The sequence below is a fragment of the Muscardinus avellanarius genome (genome assembly GCF_963383645.1).
Source record: "Muscardinus avellanarius genome assembly, chromosome: 1".
Classification (NCBI taxonomy): Eukaryota; Metazoa; Chordata; class Mammalia; order Rodentia; family Gliridae; genus Muscardinus; species Muscardinus avellanarius.
In genome coordinates this window covers 101,481,134-101,503,805 of record NC_137786.1, presented here as the reverse complement: position 1 = coordinate 101,503,805, position 22,672 = coordinate 101,481,134, and the positions used below count along the sequence as shown (strand labels likewise).

Here is a 22,672-nt window from a genome sequence, read left to right as displayed (position 1 = left end):
CTCAGAGGTAGAATGCCTCTGGGTTCAACCCCCAGTACCAAAAAAGAAAAAAGGAAATGAAACAAAACGCATCCAACTTAGAAAAGAAGTAAAATATCTCTAGTTGCAGATCACATAATTTTATATGTAGAAAATCCTAAAAACATCCACCCTAAAATCTATTATAACTAATAAATTCAGCATAGTTGCAGAATACAAGATCAACACACAAAAATCAGTTACATTTCTACATACTAGCAAGAAAAAAAATCAGAAAATAAAATTAAGAAAATAATTTCACTTACAAAAGTATATAACGTGTTATTTATAAAGTTCAGTCAAGGAGGTAAAAGATTTATACACTCAAAAACTACAAAAGACGCCGGTGTGGTGGCGCACGCTAGTAATCCCAGCATTCGGGATGCTGAGACCGTAGGACCATGGTTTGTGGACAGCCTCAGCTACTTAGTGAAGCCCTCCATAACTTAGTGAGACCCTGTTTCAAAATAAAGAATAAAAAAATAGGTCAGGGGGTGTAGCTCAGAGGCCAAATGCACCTGAGTTCCATCCCCAGACCCTCAAAAAAAAAAAAAGAAAGAAAGAAAGAAAGAAAGAAAGAAAGAAAGAAAGAAAGAAAGAAAGAAAGAAAGAAAGAAAGAAAGAAAAATAGGGCTGGGAGCCAGGCATGGTGGCGCATGCTTGTAATCCAAGCATTCTGGGAAACAGGAGGATCGCGGTTCGCAGACAGCCTCAGCTACTTAGTGAGGCCCTGTGCAACTCAGTGAGACCCTGTTTCAAAATAAAGAATAAAAAATAGGGCAGAGGGTGTAGCTTGGAGGTAGAATGCCCCTGGGTTCCATCCCCAGTACTAAAAAAAAAAAAAAATTCAAAAGAACCCATGGTGGCACATGCCTGTAATCTCAGTTACTTGGAAGGCTGCAGCAGGAAGGTCACAAATTCCAGGCCAACCTGGGAAATTTAAGATTTTCTCAAAAAAAAAATGAGGAGGGAGAACTGGGGACTTAACCTAGGGGCTACAGAGCCTTATTATTAGTAGTATTAGTATTAGTATTAGTATTATTTTGAAACAGGATCTTGTTAAATTACTGTATGTTAGCTGGATGTGATGGTGCACACTTGTAATCCAGCATTTGGGAGGCTGAGACAGGAGGATCTCAGTTCTCAGACAGCTTCAGCTACTACTTAGTGAGGCCTTTTGCAACTCAGTGAGCCCCTGTTTCAAAATAAAGAATAAAAAAAAAAAAATGGGCAGGGGTGTAGCTCGGAGGTAGAATGCCCCTGAGTTCCATCCCCAGGGGGGAAAAAAAAATTACTGCATGCTGGCCTCAAATCTGTGATCTTCCTGCCTCAGCCTCCCAAGTAGCTGGAATTACAGGTGCATGCCATAGGATGGCTAGAATTAAAAAAGAAAAGAACAAGCCGGGCGTGGTGGCGCACTCTTATAATCTCAACATTTGGGAGGCTGAGACAGGAGAATCACAGTTCAAAGACAGCCTCAGCTACTTAGAGAGGTCCCTTGCAACTCAGTGAGACCTTGTTTCAAGATAAAGAATAAGCCAGATGTGGTGACGCACGCTTGTAATCCCCACACTTGGGGGGGCAGAGACAGGAGGATCAAGCAGGTTTGAAGGCAGCCTCGCTGGCTTAAGAGACCCTGTTTCCAAATAAAATATAAAATAGGTCTGGGAGTGTAGCCAGGGTTCCATCCCCAGTACCACCAAAATAAATAAATAAATAAATAAATAAATAAATAAATAAATAAATAAATAGAAAGAAAGAAAGAAAGAATTAAAAAGAAATAGGGCTGGGGATGTCGCTCAGAGGTAGAATGTGCCCCTGGGTTCCATCCCTAGTACCGCAAAAAAAAAAAAAAAAAAAGAACAGTTGGTGAGGATGTGGAGAAATTAAAATGCTTGTATAGCTGGGCGTGGTGGCGCATATTTGCAATCCCCGCTCTTGGGAGGCTGAGACAGGAGGATCGCGCAGGTTCGAAGCCAGCCTCAGCTACTTAGTGAGGCTCTCAGCAACTTAGTGAGACCCTCTTTCCAAATAAAGTATAAAATAGGTCTGGGAGTATACCCTGGAGGTAGAAAAGTCCCTGGGTTCCACCCCCAGAACCACCAAAAATAAAGTAAAATAAAATAAAATGCTTATATATTGAGGAAATTTTAAATATTTCAGCCACTGTGGCAAAATGTAGAATTATCATATAGTTAAGCAAGTCTACCTTGGGTCTACACTCAAAAGAATTGAAAACAGATGTTCAAACAAAAACTTGCACACAAAGTTCCATAGCACCACATTCATATAACCAAAATATCCATCAACAGATAAATGGATAAACAAAATTTGGCCCATCCACACAATTGAATTCCACTATTTTTTAAAAATAAAAAATGGAAAGCCAGGCGTGGTGGCGCACGCTTGTAATACCAGCATTTGGGAGGCTGAGACCGGAGGATCGCGGTTCACGGACAGCCTCAGCGATTCAGTGAGGCCCTCTGCAACTTAGTGAGACCCTGTTTCAAAATAAAGAATAAAATATAGGGCTGGGGGTGTGGCTCAGAGGTCGAATAGCCCTGGGTTTCATCCCCAGACCCTCAAGAAATTAAAAAAAATAAAAAATGAAAAATGGATCCACAGTACAACACAGATGAACTTGAAAACATATCAAGAACCCGGGTATGGAGACTCTGTTATGAAACTAGATAGTGGTGACAGTTGCACACCATTGAAAATGTACTCAATACCACTGAATTGGACATTTTTAAATGGTTATAATAGTAAATTCTATGTTGTATGTATTTTACCACAATAAGATCAGTAAGGATAGAGAAGATTTTAAATATACAAAAGATTCGGCCATACTGGCACCAATAGAACATTATAACCAACCAAGTCTACATGAAACATCTACTAAAATTGATCTCTCTCTAGACCCAAAGGCAAGACTCAATAAGATGCAAAGATGTGAAGCTTACTAGGTAAGATATCTGCTTTAGTATATAAGAATTATTATTCAACCAGGGGAAAAATGTGCCCAGAAACAAATATATATCCAGATTATTCCAAAGCCCAAGGAAAGCCCATGATTGGAACCTGCACATTCCCAATTCCCTGCCCACTTCCTCTCACTCCCATTTGGATCAACAGGGCCCCCCGGGCTGCCCTCAGACCTTGACCTTTTCCCCAGCCTCTGTCTCCCAGAAGAAATGAGTCACAGCCAGCCTAGTCCCAGCCCCAGCTCGAGGCCGGGTCCTGGACCTACCTCTCCAGCCAGGGTGACTGGCAGTGGGGTGGGGCTGGACTGATGCTCAGCCCATCATCCCGATAGTGAAACTTGGTCTCTGCTTTTGACCCCAAAAAGCCAGGCCTTTACCCACACGTCTTGCATGACCTCCCTATGCAGGCCTGAGGTCAGAACAGCCCTAGCCTATCCAGAAGCAGGATGAGGCAGGCCAAGCAGAGGGAAAGCAGACGGCCCCCTTTGGGGAGAGGAGAGGAGCTGAGCAAAAGTCCTCCAGTAAGGAAGCCCTCATCACCATTTGTAAAACCTGACTAGCCCTTCACTGTACTGTGTATTCTCTCATGTGAGGTTCCCTCACCACCTGGCAGTGGCAGACACCCACCCTCACCTTCAGGACAGCAGCTAAACGCTGCTGCTGCCGTTTGAGTGCCCCACCATCCCGCCCCAACCCACCTCACCCGCAGCCCCAGGTCTGGGAGAAATCCAGCTGCTCCTGAAAAAAATGGTCTCTCCTGGAGCAGCTCTCCCACCCCACGCCTGCCTCCTCCTTGATGGTTCTCCCCCTCGCCCCAGCCTGCAGCCCACCAACCAGTGCTCGGGGCTGTACACCCAAGACACCTCTGTAATGTCTCTCCTCCTCTCCATCTCCAGCTCTAAGCCAAGCTGCCACCTTCTCCAGCACGGAGGCTGGATCACCTTTCTCTGACATCCTCCCCTTCCCTTCCCGTGCGTCCAGGACCTACCACCTCCTGCGGTCCATTTCAAGTGCACACTCATGACCCATCGCCTGTGCTTCCAGCTCACCCCTCTCTAGAAGGATATTCCAGCAATGCTTTGACACTGCTGAAATCCACATGGCCACAGTTTCTTTTGAGTTCCACTTAGATCCCACACTCCATCATTAACCACTTTCCCACAAAGGCCTGTGGTTCTGTTGCCCCTTCCTGCTTCTGGCATATTTGCCTAAGAAAAACCAGCCCTGATAAAAACTCAACTAGGCTCCTACACTGTGCCTGCATCCAAGCCTGATCAAACAAATAAGCTTGGGGAAGAATACACAGTCATGATAACTGTTCCCATTTCCATCCACTACCACAATCGAGTGAGTGCTGAGACCGCCAGACAATGCTATTATTACCTTCCGAGGATGTGGTCTCCAGTGAGACCGTGCACACCATTCCCTTTCCCTTAAGCCTTGACACGCCACGGCAGACATGATTCCCTCACACTGCTGCCTGCTGTGAATCCTCCTTTCTCCTCAGTGCGCTTCCTTCTCTCAGCTTCTGAGACACCGTGCGCTACTGGTTTTCCCCGGACCTCCCCAGGCATCACAGTCTCTCCTGGTACTGTGCTTACCTCTAAGTGACGTGGGCCCTGTGGCCCTAGCCATCAGCCTGCTCTCTCAGGCGCTCAGCCAGACCCATGACTGTAGGCTTCATCAGGATGACAGTGATCACACTCCCCTCCACCTCTTCAGCCCACGCTTTTCCACTGGACGCTCGACTCCATGATCTCACCACCCCCTTGGGGTCCCCGTGCCGGTGTCCAACAGGCATCTCTAACATGCAAGTCAAGTCGAGTCCCACCTGCCCCACGCAACCCGCCCCAGAGAAACACAGGTTTCTTCCTCATCTCTGGAAATGACACCACCAGCCAGCCAGCCAGATGCCAAAGCCATCCTGCTCCTCTCCCACTGCCGGCAGACTTCCTTCAGGAGGCCTCCCTCCCTCCCCGCAGTCCCTCCTCTCCACGCCCACCACCTGTCTGCCCAAGCCACTATCGCTCATTTCCCACCTAAGTGCAAACAGCCAGCACAGAGACAGTTTTGTGAATCCTCAGAAAGTTAAACATAGCCAGGCGTGGTGGCGCACGCTTGTAATCCCCGCGCTTGGGAGGCTGAGACAGGAGGATCGCGCAGGTTCGAAGCCAGCCTCAGCTACTTAGTGAGGCTCTCAGCAACTTAGTGATACCCTGTTTCCAAATAAAGTATAAAATAGGTCTGGGAGTAAAAAAGCCCCTGAGTTCCACCCCCAGTACCACAAAAAAAAAATTTTTTTGGAATAAGTTAAACATAGAAGCCGGTGTGGTAGCACATGGTTGTAATCCCAGTGCTTGGGAGGCTGAGACAGGAGGATTGCACAGGTTCAAAGCCAGCCTTAGCAACTTAGTGAGACCCTGTTTCCAAACAAAATATAAAATAGTCTGGAGGCATAGCCTGGAGGTAGAAGGCCCCTGGGTTCCATCCCCACTACCACAAAAAAAAGTTAAACATAGAATGTATGTGTATATATGTGTGTATGTGTATGTATATGTATACATATATAGAGATATCTGGTTAAACACAGGATATATGTGTGTGTATATATACACATATATACATATATATGTGTGTGTGTGTGTATATATATATATTGACGCAAGTTCATTCTTAGGTTTGGACTCAGAAGTTGAAAACGGTTGTTCAAACACAAACTAGTATACTGGGAATTAAACCCAAGGACATTCTACTCCTGAGCTACACTCTCAGTCCCCCCCCCCTCTTTTTTTAAACCGGGTCTCACTAAGTTGCAGAGGGGCTCCCTAAGTTGCTGAGGCTGGCCTCAAACCTGCAATCCTCCTATCTCAGCCTCCCAAGTACTGCAATTAAAGTCTGTACCTGGATGGCCTGATACAATGGCCCTATTCACCACAGCTGAAGGGTAGAAACCAGCCCTCCTGACCCCTTTGCCTGGACCCCTTTGTCCCAGATCTCTCTGTGGCTGGCTCCTGGTCTCTGCCTAAACCCTGAAGGTCTTCCCTGACCCCAGGTCATGCCCCCATCACACCTGTTTATTGCAGCCACGGACCTTCTAGATAAGGCAGGGGGCACCCGAGGCAGGGTTCCCTTTCCTGTCTCTCAGTGGAACCCAGAAGGTGCTCAGTACATAGAATTGTTGTTGGGTCTCAAGAGTCCAAACACAACTCCTACAGGAAGCCTTCCGGAATCCTCCTCCGCCTGTGCCCAGCTGAAATGTGTGCACCGCTGAGAGCCCGTCCTGCCTCCCTCTCTGGCCAGAACTCTTTCCGGGGCACCAGTAGGGCCCTCATTCACGAGCTCTCCACAGCCCAAAGCACTGCGTCCTGTCAGATGAGCGCAGCGGAGGGGAGGAGGAGAGATCGCAGAGCAGAGCAGGGTCCTCTGAAGAGCTGCACCCACCGCACCGCGGGCCTCAGGGGACTACACGGTGGAGAAGCAGAGGCTTAGCGGGGTGGCCTAGCCAGGCCACCTGGCTGTGTGTGGAGAAGTACAGAGAACCCCAGAACCTTTGTCCGAGTCATGGTTTCTCCTCAGCTGAGGCGTTCGTGTGGGGCACAGCACACGCGGGGTCTTCTCCACCCGGGGGCTCCAGGCAGGGACTCTGCCCTCATGAGCAGCACTTAACTCGGGGGGGGGGTGGGCACCGGGGGCCAAGGGTGGGGACAGGAGTGGGTGGGCGTGTTTGCTGCTCCTATGAAGGTAGCTGGCAATGCCCATTCTCCATGAACAGGTGCAGTCTTGAGGGACACACGGCTCGTGGACGCTAGCTCTGGTGATCCTCACATAGAATTCCTACCTCCTCTCCCCCATTCCACACTCACGCGGGCACAGGAGGCCCGGGCTGGCCTCCCCCAAGTTGGCCCGTGTTAGCTCTTCCTGTCGAGGGCGCTGACACCCCGGCCCTCCCCAGCAGTGTCCCCCTCTCGCCCACACTGGCCATCAGACCCAGCTGTCACGGTCCTCCAGGCTCCCTTCGTTTGAGTTTATTTTATTTATTTATGTTTGTGTATGTGTGTGGTACTGAGGATTGAACCCAGGGCCATCCATCTGCTGAGCTACACTCCCAGCCCTTATATTTTTCCTTTTGAAACAGCGCCTTGCCAGGATGCAAGTGTCTTGCTATGCTGCTGAGGCTGTCTCCAAACCCGAAATCCTCCTGTCTCAGCACCCATGTCAGTACATGGGAGATTATAAGCATGCCCAACTATGCCTGGCATGTTTGAATATTAATAATGAATACTGTTGTTATCCTTATTAAATGGTTTTATTCATAATAAAATCCTTACTAGGATTCATGAGAAAATCCTTACACCACCCTTGGTGTGGTGTTGATTACTGCTCTCGGTCCAATGAAATCATTATTCTCCCAACATACAGATGCAGAACCTGGGACCACGAGAGGGAGAGGGCGAGGGCCCTGCCCAAGGTCACACGGCCCCACATGGAGGCAGGAGTTGGGTATGCAGCTGGTTCCGTCCAAGCTTTTTCTTTCGCCCCATATTGCCTGAACTTTCCGGATTAACTCTGGAAGCAGACACACTGGCCTGTTTTCCCTGAGTCACTGAACTATCCCCAAGCCAGTGTGTGCTCCGGCCATCCCTGGGTGAGCAATGACAGTGACTCAGTGGGCCGGGTGATGTGATGGGCACACAGGAGGGTGGCATGGAGATGGGGTCGAGGCACACAGGGCATGCATGCCGCCAGCTACACTTACCACCTGAGGAGGGGCAGGAGAGCCCAGAGAGGGTCCCCGCAGCGGACCGAGGAGAGAAGAAGGCATTAGTGAGCCCCAAGAACCACGGAGAGGCCGGTCCCTCACATCAGGGCGCCCCATATCTGTCCTTGCACTCACTGGTGGGGTGCAGGAAGCGACAAGGGTGCCTGTGGAGGGTAGCCTGCCTTTTGACTGGCCTGCACCTGGATTTCAAACGGGCTGCATTGGGGCTTGCTGACCCGGGGCGGGAAGAGCTCATGATCTTGGCACACATGGCATGGCCCCAGCCACGGACACACATCTTACTTAGCTCGGCCCAAATCCCCAACCGCTCTCACTGCCCTGCTTCGGGGCCAGGCCCCAGGTGGGGAAAACTAGGACAGGGACAAATCGAGAAGCCTAGTTGCCCCACCCCCAGGTCTGCGGAAAGAAACACAGTCACTGAGCAAGAGTGCTCAGGGCGGGGGCTGGGCAAAGGGTCAGACCTCAGGGACTCAGCCGGAGCCCGCAGGAGGACACGCCCCCCCGACTCACATGTCCATGCAGGTCCGTGTTCAGCAGCATCAGGGCACAGGTCAGCGTGTGGATCCCATCTAAATCAGAGGCGTGGTGTTCTCAGCGCGAGGACCCCACTCTCCCCCACCCACAGCGGCCCACCTGTCTCCCCACAGAGCCAACCTGGAGGCACTGGGGATCCGAGGCCAGCCATCTGCCCGGTGCACCCCAGGGCCAGCGCCTACATGACCCTCCCTGCCCACCCAGCACAGGGTCAAAGTCACTAGTTGCCCAAGGTCGGAGCTATCCACTCCCTCAAAGGAAACCTGACCAGCCTTCTGTAGCCCGATACCTGCCTCCTATGGCCAAATTCACCTGGGACCCCAGACCCAGCAAAGGCTCTGGGCCCAAGGCCATGTCACTGCCCTGGCCTGTGCCTCCTCTAGTAAAGGAACCTCAGCCCTCAGTTCCTGCGACCTAGGTCCCTCTACCAGGCCAGTCCTGCCTCTCAGAGGATGCTGACCGCTGGGTGTGGTGGTGCAGGCTTGTAATCCCAGCACTTGGGAGACTGAGACAGGAGGACCGCACAGGTTCGAAGCCAGTTTCGGTTACTGAGTGAGGCTCCAGCAACTTAGTGAGACCCTGTTTCCAAATAAAATATAAAATAGGTCTGGGAGTATAGACTGGAGGTAGAAAGCCTCTGGGTTCCACCCCCAGTACCACACACACACAAAAAAAGAGGGTACTGACCCATACCTCCACCCCACCGGGACCCCCACCACAGCAAGAATTGATACAGTGACAGGGCATCCAGGAACGTGAAGACCCAGGAGACTAAATCCCTGGGACAGGGGGCTTTTGTGCACTGGGAAAGTCAATGGGCGGGATACTTGGTGCTCTTTTGCCCGGCGCCAGGCCCCATTCTATGTGCCAAAAATCATTTTATCAGTGTCTACCAGGCACTTGCTGGATCCTGGAGAAGATAGACCATCGGGCCGTGGCAGCAGGACAGAGTGGTGGGTGGGCAGGGCCCGGCACGGCAGGGCTGGGGCAGGCAGGCCGGGGCCTCTTTACCTTCTGAGGTGCTGTCGTCAGGGTTGCACTGGCAGTACCGGCGGGAAAAGTGCGTTAGCACCCGCTCGCGCTCCTGCGTCTCCCCCATCAGTGGGAAGGCCTTCAGGAAGGTTCTGGAAGGCAATTTAAGGCTGCTGAGGGCTACCCAGGTCAGTCTGGGTCCTCACTGAGGGAGAAGCCCCAAAGTGTGCACATGCACACACACACACACACACACACACACACACTCACCAGGGGGAGGCTGTGAAGAATAAAGACAGAAGAGCTCTTCTCAGTAGAGACCCTCTCATCACACCTCCTGGGGCTGGGACCAGATTGCCCACACCTGCCCCTCAGTCATCCACTCCCCATGTGCCCCAGGCCCGGCTCTGGGCCTCCACTCGCTGGCTCCCACCCCCAGTCTGAGCTGCCTAGTCCCAGTGATATTTTTCTTTCCTCCTCCTCCTCCACCACATCACAAGCCCAGGACGCTAGCAACCATCTCCCGGGCCCCCTGCACCTACCCAGGGCATCAGCCCTGAGGCATTGAGCTATCTTTCTAAGTGCCAGGCAGGCAAGTCCTGCTGCTGCTTGAGGCCTGCGCTGGCTCCCCAGAGCCCCGGGTAACATCCAAGCCTCTCACATCATGGCCTGGTCGGTGCCTGACTCCTTCTCCACTTCCGCCCCCACTCTTTCCCACCTCTGCCAGGAAGCTTTTTTTTTTTTTTTAATAAAAATAAACACCCTAGCCTGGGGGGGGGGGGGGGACCGCACGCTTGTAATCCCCACGCTTGGGAGGCTGAGACAGGAGGATCGCATGGGTTCAAAGCCAGCCTTAGCTACTTAGTGAGGCTTTCAGCAACTTAGTGAGACCCTGTTTCAAATTTTAAAAATTATATATATATATATATATATATATATATATATATATTACCAAAAAAAAGGTCTGGGAGTATAGCCCAGAGGTAGAAAGCCTCTGGGTTCCACCCCCAGTACCACCAAAAAAATAAAAATAAACACCTTACTTTAAATATATGTATAAAAATTCTACCTTTGTGCCTGGAGGTGTGCTCAGTGGTAGAGAGTATTTGGCTGGCGATTGGGTTTCATTTCTAGTGATAAGGACATGCTGGGAAACAGAGTCCGATGAACAGAAGCCTGTACCTGGGACAGGCAGACATCAAAGCAAGGCTGCCAGGCAGCTCTTACTCTTCCTCAAGGCCCAACTCAACGGTCCTCCACATCTTATGGGCCCCTGGCAGCTGATCCCCAAACCAGAGGGGCTGGGAAACAGAGCCGGGATTCCTCATCCAGGCCTTGGGAAGGGAAACTTCTAACTTCTATGGCTCATTTGGTTTCTGGCCCAGAGTTCCCGTAATACCCACTTTGCTGTACATGCTCTCGTGGGGGCACGGGAAGGAAGGCCCCTGGGACCTAAGCACATCTGACCAGTTGTTACCCTCAGAGGCTTTCCAACACATCCCAAACTGTAGACCACTCTTCTTTCTCAATCCCAAGCAATCAACTGCCATACAAAATCACTCTCCTAGCCAGCATCTGGCTTCCCTCTTCTCCCTGTAGCTCTGGCTCCCTGACCTCTTCCCCTCATACTCCAGTAGGACTTTCTAAACTCCAGGCCCCCTGCCAGCCCTAGCCTGGCCTACCTGAGAGCCATCCATCCCACGCCTGCCCCAGCCCACTCTGCCTTCCCAGGGTCTCCTCGCCCAGCCCCAGCCTAGCACCGCCACCAGCCAGCTCTCCTGCTATCCCTAGGCTTGGCCCCGACACTGCCCCCTGTCCCCATGTCAGTCCCCAAAGTGCTTCTGCTCTATCCTCTGAATGACCTCTTACACTGACCTTCCCCCTAGCCCACAGCCACCCTCAGGCCTTGTCCTCTCCCACCTGACCCTCTTCGGAAGCCCATACACTGCTGAGGGAAAGCTGCCGCACACTGCAGCCAGCGCTGCTGTACCTACACCCAGCACCTCCCGTCACTCTCCAGTGCCTAGGCAGTCAAGCAGTGCAATTGTCAAGACTCAGCTCAGGAAAGAGTAGTGTTACGGCAGACCAGCGCTTCTCCCAAGAACAGCAAAAGAAATGTCTTTTCTTTCTTTCTTTCTTTCTTTCTCTCTCTCTCTTTCTTTCCTTTCTTTCTTTTTTTTTTTTTTTTTTTTTTAGGTACTGGGGATGGAACCTGAGGAGCCGGGTGTGGTGGTGCACGCTTGTAATCCCAGTACTTGGGAGGCTGAGACAGGAGGATCACAGATTCACAGCCAGCCTCAACTACTCAGTGAGGCCCTTCGCAACTTAGAGAGACCCTGTTTCAAAAAAATAAAAATAAAAAAATCGAGGGTGTAGCTCAGAGTTAGAATGCCCCTGGGTTCAATTCCCAGCACCACAAAATAAAAAAAGAAAAAGAAAGAAAGAAAGAAAGAAAGAAAGAAAGAAAGAAAGAAAGAAAGAAAGAAAGAAAGTTAGTTCTAAGACAATGAAGACCACAAGAGCCTGCAGAGGGTGGAAGACTGGAGCTCAGCTGCTGCAATGGCTTCTTCCTGGGGGTACTGCTGACTGAGGACATAGGCAAGGGGCATGACATTGGGTGGCTTCATGGGGCTGGAGAGACAACCTGGACACTTAAGGAGCTATAAACACAACAGAGACACATTTGCCAAATGTTGAAGATTGGAAGGGCCAAAGGCTAAAGAGCAAAGCAGAAAGCCTCTGAGTAGTAGAGGTTCTTCTGTTTTTCTTTTTGGCAATCTTGATACACTGAGACAAAATGAGGATTCAGAACCCACCAAGGAGAGAGACCTCGGTGCCACACCAGACTCCCACGAAGAGCTCTGAAGCTCTTCACCCCATGATCAGGAAAAAGCCGAACCGAGCTTCAGCACTACCTCTCCTCAACCCAACTCTGGGTGGATCAGGACTATGTCCCCATGCTCTCTACTAACTACTTGGCAAAGGACAGGATGCATCTTCTCAAGAGCAACAGAGAATAATCTGGAGGCACTATGGTACTATACAAGGTAAGCAGCATCTAATAAAAAATATATACTAAGCATCCAAATAGACAGAATGGAAGATGGAACCGTGCTTGGGAGGCTGAGACAGGAGGATCACACAGGTTCAAAGCCAGCCTCAGCTACTTAGTGAGGCTCTCAGCAACTTAGTGAGACCCTCTTTCCAAATAAAAATAGAAAATAGGCCTGGGAGTATAGCCTGGAGGTGGAAAGCCTCTGGGTTCCACCCCCAGTACCACCAAAAAAAAATAAGAAGAAGAACAGATGATGGAAAACCAAGAAAAAAATTGGCAATAGAAATAGGTACAAATGATTCAGATGATGCAGATATTAGAGATAGCAGACAGGGACTTTACACTAATACATTCAAGAAAAGAGGGAAAGATAGAGCCAGGCATGGTGGCACACAATTATAATCCCAGTACTTGGGAGGCTGAGATAGGAGGATCGCAAGTTCATGGCCAGCCTCAGTTACTTAGTGAGGCCCTTTGCAACTTAGTGAGACTGTTTCAAAATAAAGAATAAAAAAATGGGGCTGGGGATGTAGCTCAGTGGTAGAATGCCCCTGGGTTCAATCCAAGTACCACCAAAAAAAAAGATCTAAGAGACACAGGGAAAGGGCCTAGCATTCGTGGACCTCCTGCCCTTAGCTCTGCCAGTCCCTCCTAGCGCCTGGCCTGGCAACCCCAAACTGGTCTCTGCCGCTAAAGCCTGCTGACTGAGCTATGTTCACCCATCCCACTCTCTGCAGCTCCCTGGCCTTCCTGAGGCTCCTCCCTGGTCCAAATGTCATCAAGACCCGAGGTCAAATCCCTTTCCACCATCTCCCCCATCCCAACCCTGTTCACTCAGTGACCGTGGGGAAGTCTCTTGACCTTTCTGCATGTCGTTTCTTTCTTTTTTTTTTCTTTTTTCCTTTTGCGGTACTGGGGATGGAACCTGGGGGCATTCTACCTTCGAGCTACAATCCCAGCCCTAATTTTTATTCTTTATTTTGAGACAGGGTCTCACTGGGTTGCAAAGGGCCTCACTAAGTAGCTGAGGCTGTCCTCGAACTGTGATCCTCCTGTCTCAGCCTCCTAAATGCTGGGATTACAAGTGTATGCCACCACACTCAGATCCATGGTTGTTGTTTCTCCTCCTTCTTCTTCTTCTTCTTCTTCTTCTTCTTCTTCTTCTTCTTCTTCTTCCTCCTCCTCCTCCTCCTCCTCCTCCTCCTCCTCCTCCTCCTCCTTCTTCTTCTTCTTCTTCTTCTTCTTCTTCTTCTTCTGTGGCACAGGGGTGGAACCCAGGGGCTTTTCTATCTCCAGGCTATACTCCCAGACCTATTTTATACTTTATTTGGAAACAGGGTCTCACTAAGTTGCTGAGAGCCTCACTAAGTAGCTGAGGCTGGCTTTGAACCTGTACTATCCTCCCGTCTCAGCCTCCCAAGCGCTGGGATTACAAGTGTGCACCACCACACCCAGCTCATGGTTTCTTCTTATGAGAAACAAGAAGGACAGAGCCTGCCCTATAGGGCTGTCGTGAGGACGGGGTGGAAAAGGCCTATGAAAACCCATGGTGCCGGGCGTGGTGGCGCACGCTTGTAATCCCCGCGCTTGGGAGGCAGAGACAGGAGGATCACGCAGGTTCGAAGCCAGCCGTGCGCGCTGGCTTAGGAGACCCTTTTCCAAATAAAAATGTAAAAATACGTCTGGGAGTGTAACCCGGAGGTAGAAGGGCTTCCAGGAACTCCAGTACCACCAAAAAAGAAAGAAAGAAAGAAAGAAAGAAAGAAAGAAAGAAAGAAAGAAAGAAAGAAAGAAAGAAAGAAAGAAAGAAAGAAAGAAAGAAAAGGAAAGAAAGAAAAAAAGAAAGAAAGAAAGAAAGAAAGAAAGAAAGAAAGAAAGAAAGAAAGAAAGAAAGAAAGGAAAACCCATGGCATTTGGTAGGAGAAAGTGCTCCACAGGGGCTGGCCTTGGCCTCCCTTCCTCTCCTAAAGAATCAGGACTAGTTCCCGCCTGGTCCACGCAGCACCTGTCATGGAGCTGCCACTCGCTGAGTTCCTGACGTCCGCTGCTCTGATGGCCCCTTTCCCCACAGCCTCACCTGAGGGGCCAGGAGACTTGCCTGAGGCTGCACATGTTTATGAGTGAGCGGAGACCAGAATCCAGATGTGCCACCCACACCACCCATCCCAGCCCCACTGACCTGAGTGCTCGGTCCAAGGTGAGGCCTGAGAAGTCGAAGAAGCTGAGGTACTCCCCAGCCACCAGCCGGCTGAACTCGTTGCTGCCAGGAGAGCAGGAGAGGTCAGTTAGAAGCAGGGTCCAGCCCAAGGACAGCAGGACATTAGTGGGACTTGGGAAGCGGGCCCCAGGGGACCCAGACTCAGACCCAGACCCAGATCTGCCCAAGCCCGAGGCTGCCTCCCCTGGTGGCCAGTCAGGCCCATCAGTTCAGCATTGGGCCAGAGAATTAGGCAGGCTTCCTGGAGGAGGTGTGTCTCAGCCAACACAGGAAAGTAAGCAGGGCCAGGAGGAGGGAGGAGGGGACAAAATGATACCAAGGGTTTCCAAGAGAAGAAACTGTGCAACATGTCCATGGAGCCATCAGCAGGGCCGCGGGGCCAGAGCCTGGGAAGCAGGACTGGGGACCATGAGGGAGGGGCAGGAAACAGGGCCTGCGGGACACAAGTGTGTGGGGCGAAGCAGGGGTCAGATCTGTGCTTTGGAACACTACCTGCTGAGTAGAGACTCCCTGGGAGGGCTTATCAATTGTCCAGGAAAGAGATGGGAGAAAGGGGGAGACAGTTTAGGAGGCAGAATCTTCCAGAAAGGGAGAGAGAATGGGCATGATTGAAAAGTGATGACATGCGGCGTGGTAGCGCACGCTTGTAATCCCCGCGCTTGGGAGGCGGAGACAGGAGGATCGCGCTGGTTCGGAGCCAGCCGCGCTGGCTTAAGAGGCCCTGTTTCCAAATAAAAAATATATATATATATATTAGGTCTGGGAGTGTAGCCCGGAGGTAAAAGGGCTTCCAGGAACCCCAGTACCAAAGAAAGAAAGAAAGAAAGAAAGAAAGAAAGAAAGAAAGAAAGAAAGAAAGAAAGAAAGAAAGAAAGAAAGAAAGAGAGGAAGGAAGGAAGGAAGGAAGGAAGGAAGGAAGGAAGGAAAGTGATGACAGAGTCAGGACGAGGCCAGGGCTAAGAGCATCCCTGGGACGGTCACCACTGCACAGCAGCTGACACAGCCTGGTGCTGTGGGCGCTGAACCCACTTCAGAGAACCAGAGAACCGCCCGGTCAGGTGGCCCCGGGGTGGGGTGGAGCTCTGGGAAAGCCCCAGTTAGGAAGGAAGAGATGGAGAGCCAGCCGGCCAAGTGCTGAGAAACAGCAGCTGGAGAGTGTCATTCTGGAGGCCTTCAAGGCACATGATGGCGCACGCTTGTAATCTCAGTACTTGGGAGGCTGAGACAGAAGGATCCCAGATCAAAGGCAGCCTCAACAACCTAGTGAGGCTCTCAGCAACCTAGCGAGACCCTATTTCCAAAGAAGAAGAAAAAAATCGAGCTGGGGGTATAACTTAGAGATAGAATGCCTCTGGGTTCAATCCCAGCACCAAGGGAAAAAAAAATATTCTTGTTACAGACATGGTGACACACACCTGTAATCCTAGTACTCAGGAGGCTGAGGCAGGAGGATCCCAGCTTGAGATCACCCTCAACAATACAGAGAGACTTTTAGCAACCTGGCAAGATCCTATTTCAAAACAACAACAACAACAAAAAATTTTAAAGGGCTAAGAGCGCAGCTCAGAAGTAGAATGCCCCTGGTTCAATAACCAGTCAAAAAAAAAAAAATGGGGAAAATAGTTACGGGGTAACAGATGAAACAAGAATGGAAAAATACTTTTAACTTTGAAGATAAATAAGAGGTATACCGAATATTTTTTTCTGTACTGGGGACAGAACCCAGGGACATAACATAGGGGCATTCTACCTCCAAGCTATGCTTTTTTTTTTTTTTGGTACTGGGGGTGAAACTCAGGGGCTTTCTACCTCTGGACTATCCTCCCAGACCTATTTTATATTTTATTTGGAAACAGGGTTTCCAAATAAAGTTGCTGAGAGCCTCACTAAGTATCTGAGGCTGGCTTCAAACCTGTGTGACCCTCCTGTCTCAGCCTCCCAAGCGCAGGGATTACAAGCGTGCGCCACCACGCCCGGCCTCATATATATATATATATATATATATATATATATATATATATATATATATTTTTTTTTTTTTTTTTGAAACAGGGTCTCACTGCATTGGGAAGGGCATCACTAAGTAACCACAGTTGTCCACGAACCGCGATCCTCCAGTCTCAGCCTCCAGAATACTGGGATTATAAGCATGAGCCACCATGCCCATTCAGAAATTTAATATATGATTTTTCTTTGCTTCTGTATATGTTAAAAAACTTCATCATATGCCGGGCGTGGTGGTGCACACTTGTAATCCCCACGCTTGGGAGGCAGAGACAGGAGGATCGCACAGGTTCGAAGCCAGCCACGCTGGCCTAAGAGACCCTGTTTCCACATAAAAAAATATAAAATAGGTCTGGGAGTGTAGCCCATGGGAGTGTAGCCTGGAGATAGAAGGGCTTCCAGGAGCCCCAGTAACACCAAAAAAAAAAAAAAAAACCACTTCATCATAGAAAGTTTAGAGAAGCTGGGCATGTACTTGCACATGCTTGTAATCCCAGTACTTGGGAGGCTAAGACAGGAGAATCGCAGGTTCAAGGACAGCCTCAGCAAGTTGTGAGACTCTCATCAACCTATTAAGACCCTGTTTCAAAATAAAAATTCAAAATAGGGCTGGGGGATATGGCTCAGAGGTAGAATTCCCCTGAGTTCAACCCTCAGTACCACACACACAGACACACATGCACACACACACACACACACACACATAGACACACAAAGTTAAGAGAATCAGGGCATGGTGGTGCACACCTATAAGCCTAGTTGGGACTCGGGAGGCTGAAACAGGAGGATTGCAGACTTGAGGACAGCCTCAGCAAAGTAGTGAGACTCTCGGCAATCTAGCAAAACCCTGTTTTAAAACAAACAAAAATGGCTGGCGAGGGTTGGGGGGTAGCTCAGAGGTAGAATGCCCCTAGGTTCAATCTCCAGTACAAAAAAAAAAAAAAGTTTAGAGAAACAGAAAGGAGCGGCCAGTTGTGGTTGTGTCAAAGCTGCAGACGGTCACCTAAGTAGCAGCCATCAGATACAAAGACACAGGCCATGAGCAGCCTTGAAACGAGAAGGCTCTGAGGGGTGGTGGAGGGCAACCAACCTAGAGGGGCAGAGTCCGGAGAAGGAGAGGGACAGAGGCACCCAGGGCAGAGAATTTGGGCTATGAAGCTAGAGAAGGACTTTGCTGTTTGATGGAGAGACAGGTGTTACCTGCTGACAGGAAGATGTCTGTGGAGGGAGCAGCGTGGGCCAGGGAAGGGCCGACCACAGGAAGCCCGGGCAGGCTGAGGCTCGGTTTGGGGGTAGAGGTACCTGAGTTGTGGTTTCTAGGCCGGGCCTCTGGAGGCTTTGGGGGCCCAGTCAAGAGCCATGTGTAGGCTGCAGGCAGCAGGGGAGGGCGGGCCTGGGGCCAAGGTGACCGTCCCCATAGCCTGGTGAGGAGCGTGCTCAGGCCCTGGATGAGAGGCTAAGGGAGGGGACACTCATGCTCAGGCAGGCTCGCTGGGCCCTGCCAGTGGGCCTCCTAGACACAGGCCTCTCCTGCGCCAAGCCCTTCAGGATTGCCACCTGGCCAGTTCCCTTCTACCCAGTCTGAAAGCCAGGACCTGCACTTTGGGGGTCCCAGCCCTTTCCTAGTCTCAAGAGACAGTAGGGCTTAGTGAGGACCAGGAACCCCCTTTCTACCTCTCTCCAGATCCTCCTCTCTCCCTGGCCCCGCTGCTCTATCCTCACTACGACCATCGTGACCCCATAACCACATCCCACATCCCGCACCCCACCCCTGAGGGGCCACCCGCCACCACCCCTCCCAGAGAGCAGCAACCCAAAAAGGAAACAGATTTGGAGCGAGAGGAACGAGGACAGTGGCGGGAGGTGTCCTTGAGAGACTACTGCTCCCCCCACCCCCGGGCTGAGCAAGACTGCGGGCGTGCATGGGGGAGCGGGGAGGCCCACTCACTTCTTGCCCAGCTGCCGGGCCACGTCGCAGCGCTGGAAGCCCTCCAGGTGATAGAGGCGGCGGGCCAGCCGGCGAGCAGCTTCGCTGACCCCCTGGCACCCGTTGGCCAGCGGGTCTGTGCTGCCGGGCTCCAGCCCCTCCGAGCTGCTCAGCTCTGAGTCCGAGTCCGACAGGCCGTCTTTCAGGCTGGGGTCGCTGCAGATGGAGGAGGGGGATCAGAGGCCCTGCCTGCGGCTAGAAGGCTCTGAAAACCCACAGAGCTGAGGAAGAAAGAAGCCCCGCTGCAGCAGGAGGGACCAAGTCAGACTTGCGGAAGGACCCCTGGGGTGAAAGTGTTAAGTGCTGCACATGTACGACACAGCACCCCACCTCATCTGAGCTGAAAAAGCCCGATGAACAGAGTGTCCTCAGGACCCAGTGGGAAGCCTGGACACCAAGGATGAACAAGTGGACCTTAGAGGGACTTCCTGACGGGACGCTGGCTCACCCTACCACCCCTTGTCTCCTTTGGGTCTCAGTTTCTCTGTCTGCTGCATGAGTCCCCAGCTGCCGGCCCCCTCTGCCTCACCTGGCTGAGTTCAGCAACTTGTCTGTGTCCTCTTCATCGTCATCCTCGTCCCCGCCCCGGGACCCATCTTCGTGGAATCCATTGGGCATCGCCGTGAGAGACATACAGCTCAGCACATTCTCTGAGCGGCTGCTGGAGATGGAGCGTCGCAGGGGGCTCCCCAGCTCCCCGCCGCCACCGGCTGCCGCCATGTCCCCCTCAGGCCCCATGTCCCTGATGCCCAGCCCAGCCCCTGGCTCAGGGCTATCCCGGGCCCGCTGCTGGATGAGGGGCGTGAGCGGGGCCTCGAAGCTGACGCAGCTGTCACTCTCGTCCGTGAGGCTCAGCACGTCGAGCGAGTCCAGGCTGCTGTACTGGGTACCCCGCAGCAGCTCTGACTCCAGAATCTTCTCAAACGTGGCGCTGAAGCCATCCCGCACATCTGGCTCCCCGGAGCCATCCAGCCTGTGGGATGCAAGGACCCAGTCACCACCCTGCCCGGGCATCCCCCACATAGGAATGGTGACACCTTGGCCGAGGCGTCCCCCGCACAGGGACGGTCTGCATCTGGGAGCTCCCCGGGGGCAGAGTGGGCAGGGCTGTGTCCTGCTTCTTTGTTGATTCAGTGAACACTTACTGAGCACGAGGGGCTCGGTGCTGGGCTAGGTACAGCAGAGAAAAGGACAGACACAGCTGCCACCCCTTGGTGCCCCGTCCAGAGTAGGCACCATATTTGCCTAAATGAATGATGACGGGACTCCTCCCAGCCTGGCGCCCTCTGAGCTCCCAGAGTAGTGTGGGCATCTCCTTGTCCCACCAGGTCATCATTTTGCTGTCCTGCCAGCCTGGAAGGTTCTGCGCTCAGCCAGCCACACTGCCTCAGGCCCCGCCTTCATGTTGTCCCCTCAGTGAGACTGAGGGGTTCAGGCCCACCCACGCTGGCCCCCCTTCATTCCTTATCCTCAGGTGTCTCTTCGTGTCATCCCCAGCCCTCAGCAGTATGTGCTGCTCTGTCTGTTGCCATTTCCTGATGGTCCCCAGCTCCCTGCTCCCCAAGCCAAAGCTTCACAGACACGCCTGCCCAGCTAAGACGCCTCTGCTGGGCCTGTGTTGGATGCTACAGACATCCCAACAGGACAGAGCCCTGCCCTTGGGGAACTCTCAGTCCACTGTCAGAGCCACAAGGGCTACCCCGTCTCCCAACCCCTCATGCAACTGAGCAGACCCTCGGTGGCCCTGACGAGGGCCTGCAAACCATCAGCCCAATTCCCAAACCTCCACCTTCAGCCGTCCCAAATCAGTAAGTCGCCAAATGCAAACAGTGGGCTCTGGAAGCCCAGCCCTGCCCCAACCCGCTGCTCGCTGCTGGTGGGGCCCTAGGCCCGGCCTGAGTAGGACTTCCAGCTACATTCTCCCAGTGCACACAGCTCCACAGGCCTACTCACAGGCCTAGACGCTTCCCACACCCACGTATAGGTCCACCATGCACCCACAAGTGCACAAGCCAGGCACTGACACCCCACTTCCCACCACACAGTCCCATGCATACTGACATGCTCACACAGCCCTGTACACACACGCAGCCCCAAGCACACTCACACCTCCATCACTCTTGCCTGTTCAGGCCAGGGCCAGCGGCTGTGCGTACCGAGACTTCTGTATGCTCTCCTCTCAGCCCTCCCTGGGCCCTTCTAGACATCCCCCTGCTGTCCCCACCCTCCTTGTCAGGTGGCACCCCCAAGACTCCAGGTCTCGCCACCTCCTGCTAAGGATGACAGAAATGAGGCTAAACTCCAGAAGGACTGGATTGGAGTGGGATTCCTGGGAGAACGTCCTGATGGCAGCCTCAGGTGGGCCCCTGCTTCCCTGGGGCCAGCTGCAGGGCCTGTAGAGTCTCATCTCCAGGAAGTGGAGGGAGGGACCAGATGTCCTTTCACGTCAAGGGACTTGGAACTCGAACGTCAGCCTGGGATGGAGTGGTGCAGCCTTCCAACTCCACATATAAACAGCGCACAATAATTGGGGAGGGGGCAGATGGCTGGCTGGGAGCACAACAGGTCTGCTAGTCTTCAAATTCCCATTTTTGTCCCTCCCCTCCCAAAGCATCTAGAAGCTGGATGAAATAGGGATATGAAATCCCAGAGAATCTAAGGAGCCAGGTCCAGGCCATGCAGCAATGGTGCTCCCAGAAGTGGTGAGCCCCATCCCAAGATAGCCACTCACCCCAGCGGAGGGTCCTCGGTGTCTGCACAGAGGCTCCTGGAGACATCGTCCCCACACGCCAGCCCACCGGCCCTCCAGGGACTGGACTCCGTTGAGCCTTCTAGAATGTTTGCGTCTGGTCCCAGGGCTAGGCCGTTGGTGAGGGAGAGGCGGAGCTTGAGGCCAGAGAGGGCCTCGTCTGAGTCCTCTATGGGCGCCTCAGAGTCCACCAGGATGCCCCTTTCCTCCTGCGCTGGGTGGAGATGGCAGCTCAGTTCCTCACAGGCTGCAGTTCCATTCTGGACCCCCGGCTCCTCCTCGGGCTCCAGGCTGGGGTCCTGTGGCAGTACAGGCGGAAGCTTCTCCTCATCCATGGCAGCCACTGCCTCAGGGCTCAGAGATCTAGAGAAAGACAGAGAGATGAAGTGGGCTCGGCCAGACAAGGCAGGGACCAGAATAGAGCCTATTGGATGCAGCCCAGGGCAAACCACCTGGGGGCAGCAGGGGGCCAAGATGATCTCAGGACCCCTCCATCTGGAGTCTGGGTTCAGGTCCTCTTCTCCCCCTGACCCCCAGCCAGCCCCTGTAGCCAGTCCCTGCCTTCTCTGTCACCTCTTGTGTCTCTGTTGTGTCCTCCAGAATTCACCAAAGCCCCCCAAGGAAGATCCAGGTGGGAGAAACTGGGGAATGTCTAGCGCCCCCTGCAGGCTCCCTCTGCCCCTGCTGGTGAATAGTAGAGACAAAATCCCGGCTGACAGCAGGCAGACCAGCCTCTCCCCACACTCTGTCTGCCCTGGCTCCAGGAGCCTCCTTGGGCTCCAGGCTGGGTGAATCTCTGTGGCCAATGGAAGGAACTGGGCTGGGGGCTGTTTTCAGGGGCAGGGGAGTTAGAATAAGAGTCAAAAGACGTCAACAGAAGTGCGGCTTAACCAGAGAGGGATCCACCCCAGAGATGCCTGCGCCCAGAAGTCTGGAGATGGCCGTCAGCCGCAGGAGCCCCAGCGTGCGGCGCTGTCCAGGGTGCTGGGTGAGCCGGCACCTCCAGAGAGCCTCCTGGAGAGCTGAGCCGCCTCTGCAGCCCCTGCGCCCTGGAGGTGCCAGGAAGGAGGAGCAGGACACCTATGGTTTCCCTCCACGCCCAGTGTCTGCCGGAGCCACTCCTGATGGGACTCAGGGGAGGCTGCCCAGAGGCTTTCTAGGGAGGCTCCTGCCCTATTCAGCTTCCTGCGGGGCCGTATGCAGACCTGGCTCAGGCCGTCTCGCTGTACTGCTCAGGCCTGCCCCATCCCTCTGCCTTGCACAGGGTCTGTTTCTCTTCCATCAGATGAGGACACCCCCTTTGCCTCTGTCTCCACTCACTTCCATTTACAATGGTTAGGCACCAGCCTCTTCCCTGAGGCTTCCTGCCCA

At 52.5% G+C, this 22,672-nt stretch overlaps 1 protein-coding gene across 1 annotated transcript in view; it reads right to left on the bottom strand.

Moving 5' to 3' along the window:
• The window catches only part of PSD2 (pleckstrin and Sec7 domain containing 2), a gene marked incomplete at both ends in the record, with an annotated part of 39,095 nt that extends 17,459 nt beyond the window's left edge, over positions 1-21,636 (bottom strand). Inside the window, 6 exons of the mRNA XM_080713199.1 lie at positions 8,293-8,351; positions 9,328-9,440; positions 14,523-14,603; positions 18,514-18,708; positions 19,082-19,525; positions 21,284-21,636. Coding sequence (XP_080569325.1) covers positions 8,293-8,351; positions 9,328-9,440; positions 14,523-14,603; positions 18,514-18,708; positions 19,082-19,525; positions 21,284-21,636 — 1,245 coding nt within the window. The remainder of the gene's footprint in view (positions 1-8,292; positions 8,352-9,327; positions 9,441-14,522; positions 14,604-18,513; positions 18,709-19,081; positions 19,526-21,283) is intronic.
• Between the last annotated feature and the right edge of the window lie 1,036 nt (positions 21,637-22,672).